The following is a 3,156-nucleotide window of genomic DNA, read 5'->3' on the forward strand; positions in this document are numbered from 1 at the left end:
ATTTTGGGATAATTTCAGTTAATTTTGGTTAATTTTTCTCTCCCAGGTGGTAAATACGTGCCCCAGGCCGTCCTGGTGGGATTTTGGGATTATTTCGGGGTCATTTTAGGATTTTTTTGGGGTGATTTTGGGAATTGTTTTTAGGATCATTTTAGGATTGTTTTGGGATCATTTTGGGGTGATTTTGGCTGATTTTGGTTAATTTTTTTCTCCTCAGGTGGGATTTTGGTGATTTTGGGGTTGTTTTTAGCCGGTTTTGGGGTTATTTTGGCTGTTTTTGTTCCCAGGTGATTTTGAGGTGATTTTGGCCATTTTTGGGGTCATTTTGGTTGATTTTGGGTTAATTTTCCCCATTTTTTCTCTCTCAGGTGGTAAATACGTGCCCCGAGCCATCCTGGTGGGATTTTGGGGTTATTTTGGATTATTTTAGGATTATTTTGGGGTGATTTTGTGATTATTTTAGGATAATTTTGGGGTGATTTTGGCCATTTTTGGTTACAGGTGGTAAATATGTTTTGTGGTCCATCCTGGTGGGATTTTGGGGTGATTTTTGCTGATTTTGATTAATTTTTCTCTCTCAGGTGGTAAATACGTGCCCCGAGCCATCCTGGTGGGATTTGAGTTTATTTTAGGATAATTTTGGGGTGATTTTGGTTCCCAGGTGATATTTGGGATCATTTTAGGATAACTTTGGGGTGATTTTGCCTGGTTTTGGTTCCCAGGTGATTTTGGCCTTTTCTGGGATTATTTTGGGATCATTCTGGGATGGTTTTGGGGTGATTTTGGCTGATTTTGGGCTGTTTTTTCTCTCAAGTGGTGAGTACATCCTGTGCGCCATCCTGGTGGAATTTTGGGATAATTTTGGGTGATTTTGGTTTAATTTTCCCCATTTTTTCTCTCTCAGGTGGTAAATACGTGCCCCGAGCCATCCTGGTGGGATTTTGGGGTTATTTTAGGATAATTTTTGCTGATTTTGGTTAATTTATTTTATCTCAGGTGGTAAATACATCCCCCAGGCCCTCCTGGTGGGATTTTGGGATTATTTTGGGGCCATTTTGTCTGATTTTGGTTTCCAGGTGATTTTGGGATTATTTTTGGATAATTTTGGGATAATTTTGGGTGAGTTTGGGGTCATTTTCCCCATTTTTTCCCTTCAGGTAGTAAATCTGTCCCTCAGGGCATCCTGATGTGATTTGAGATTATTTTAGGATAATTTTAGGATTRTTTTGGGGTCATTTTGGCCRGTTTTGGGGTAATTTTTTCCATTTTTGGTTACAGGTGGTAAGTATGTTCCGTGGTCTATCCTGGTGGGATTTTGATTATTTTAGGATTATTTTGTGATCATTTTTGGGGTAATTTTATCTGATTTTGGTTAATTTTTTTTATCTCAGGTGGTAAATACGTCCCCCGTGCCATCCTGGTGGGATTTGTGGTGATTTTGGGGTAATTTTATCTGATTTTGGTTAATTTTTTTTATTTCAGGTGGTAAATACGTGCCCCGGGCCATCCTGGTGGATCTGGAGCCCGGCACCATGGACTCGGTGCGCTCCGGACCCTTCGGACAAATCTTCCGACCCGACAACTTCGTGTTCGGTGAGGGAACAACGGGGAAATTGGGGAAAAATGGGGGAAAATGGGAAAAAATGGGAAAAATGGGAAAAAAATGGGAAAAAAGCAGGGAAAAAATGGAGGAAAATAGGAGTAAAATGAAAAAAAAAATTGGGAAAAAGGGAGGAAAATTAGGGAAAAAATGGGAAAAATTGGGGAAAAGTGGGGAAAAATGGAAAGATTGGGGAAAATGGGGGAAAAATAGAAAAAATGGGGAAAAAGTTGGGGGAAAATGGAAAAGATTACTGAAAAATTGGAGGAAAATAGAGGGAAAATGGAGGAAAATTGGGGTAAAATGGAAAAAATAGGGAAAATGGAAAAAATTGGGGAAAAAATAGGGAAAAAATAGGAAAAATGGAAGAAATTGGGAAAAAAAGTGGGAAAATGGAAAAAATTGCGGAAAAATTGGAGGAAAATTGGGGGAAAATGGAAGAAAAATGGGAAGAAATTGAGAAAAAAATTGGGAAGAAAATGGAGGAAAATTGGGATTGGGGATGGGGGACAGTGGGGGGAAAGTTGAAAAAAGAAAAAACGGGGAAAACGGAAAGTTGAAGAAAAAATTGAGAAAAAATGGAGAAAATTCGAGAAAAATGGAGAAAAATGGGAAAAAATGGGGACAGTGGAGAGATCCCAGAGATGGTTTGAAGGTCTCAGAGATGGTTTGAAGACCTCAAAAGTGGTTTTGAGGTTCTCAGAGATGGTTTTGAGGTCCTCGAAAACTGTTTGGAGATCTCAGAGATGATTTTGATATTCTCAAAGGTGGTTTGGAGGTTCCCAAGGTTCTCAAAGGTGATTTTGAGGTTCTCGTAAGTGGTTTTGAGGTTCTGAATGTTCTCAAAGATGGTTTTGATGCTCTCAAGGGTGATTTTGAGGTCCTTCAAGACTCTTTGGAGATCTTTAGGATGGTTTGGAGGTTCTCAAAGATGATTTGGAGGTTCTGAAGGCTGTCAAAGGTGATTTTGAGGTTTCTAAGGATGATTTTGAAGTTCTCAGAGATGGTTTAGAGATACCAAGGATGTTTTGAAGGTTTTTGGGGTTCTCAAAAGTCATTTTGAGCTCCTCCAAGATGGTTTTGAGGTTCTTAGAGATCATTTTGAGGTTCTCAAAGGTGGTTTTGAGATTCTCAAAGATGATTTTGAGGTTCTGAAGGTTCTCAGAGGTCATTTTGAGGTTTTCCATGATGGTTCTGAGGTTCTTAAAGGTGATTTTGGGGTTCTCAAGGTTCTCTAAGATGATTTTGAAGTTCTCAAAGACAGTTTGGAGATCTCAAAGACACTTTTTAGGTTTTCAAAGATAATTTTGAGGTTTCTGAGGTTCTCAAAGGTTATTTTGGGGTTCTCAAAGCTAGTTTTGAAGGCTCTCAAAGGTGATTTTGAGGTTTCTGAGGTTCTCAAAGGTGATTTTAAAGTTCCCAAAGGTGATGTTGAGGTTCTCAACCCAATTTTTTTCTCTTTCCGCAGGCCAAAGTGGCGCGGGCAACAACTGGGCCAAGGGTCACTACACAGAGGGCGCCGAGCTGGTGGACTCAGTCCTGGACGTCGTCCGCAA

The 3,156-nt window shown here is 39.8% G+C and overlaps 1 protein-coding gene across 1 annotated transcript in view; it reads left to right on the top strand.

Annotated features, from left to right (window-relative positions):
- The window catches only part of LOC130587465 (tubulin beta chain-like), a 6,719-nt gene that overhangs the window by 2,364 nt on the left and 1,199 nt on the right, over positions 1 to 3,156 (top strand). Inside the window, exons 2-3 of the mRNA XM_057388439.1 lie at positions 1,483 to 1,593; positions 3,069 to 3,152. Of these exons, the coding sequence (XP_057244422.1) occupies positions 1,483 to 1,593; positions 3,069 to 3,152 (195 nt within the window). The remainder of the gene's footprint in view (positions 1 to 1,482; positions 1,594 to 3,068; positions 3,153 to 3,156) is intronic.

This window comes from Malurus melanocephalus, unplaced genomic scaffold (genome assembly GCF_030028575.1).
Source record: "Malurus melanocephalus ecotype Western Australia unplaced genomic scaffold, MMel_1.1 scaffold_1935, whole genome shotgun sequence".
Taxonomy (NCBI): Eukaryota; Metazoa; Chordata; class Aves; order Passeriformes; family Maluridae; genus Malurus; species Malurus melanocephalus.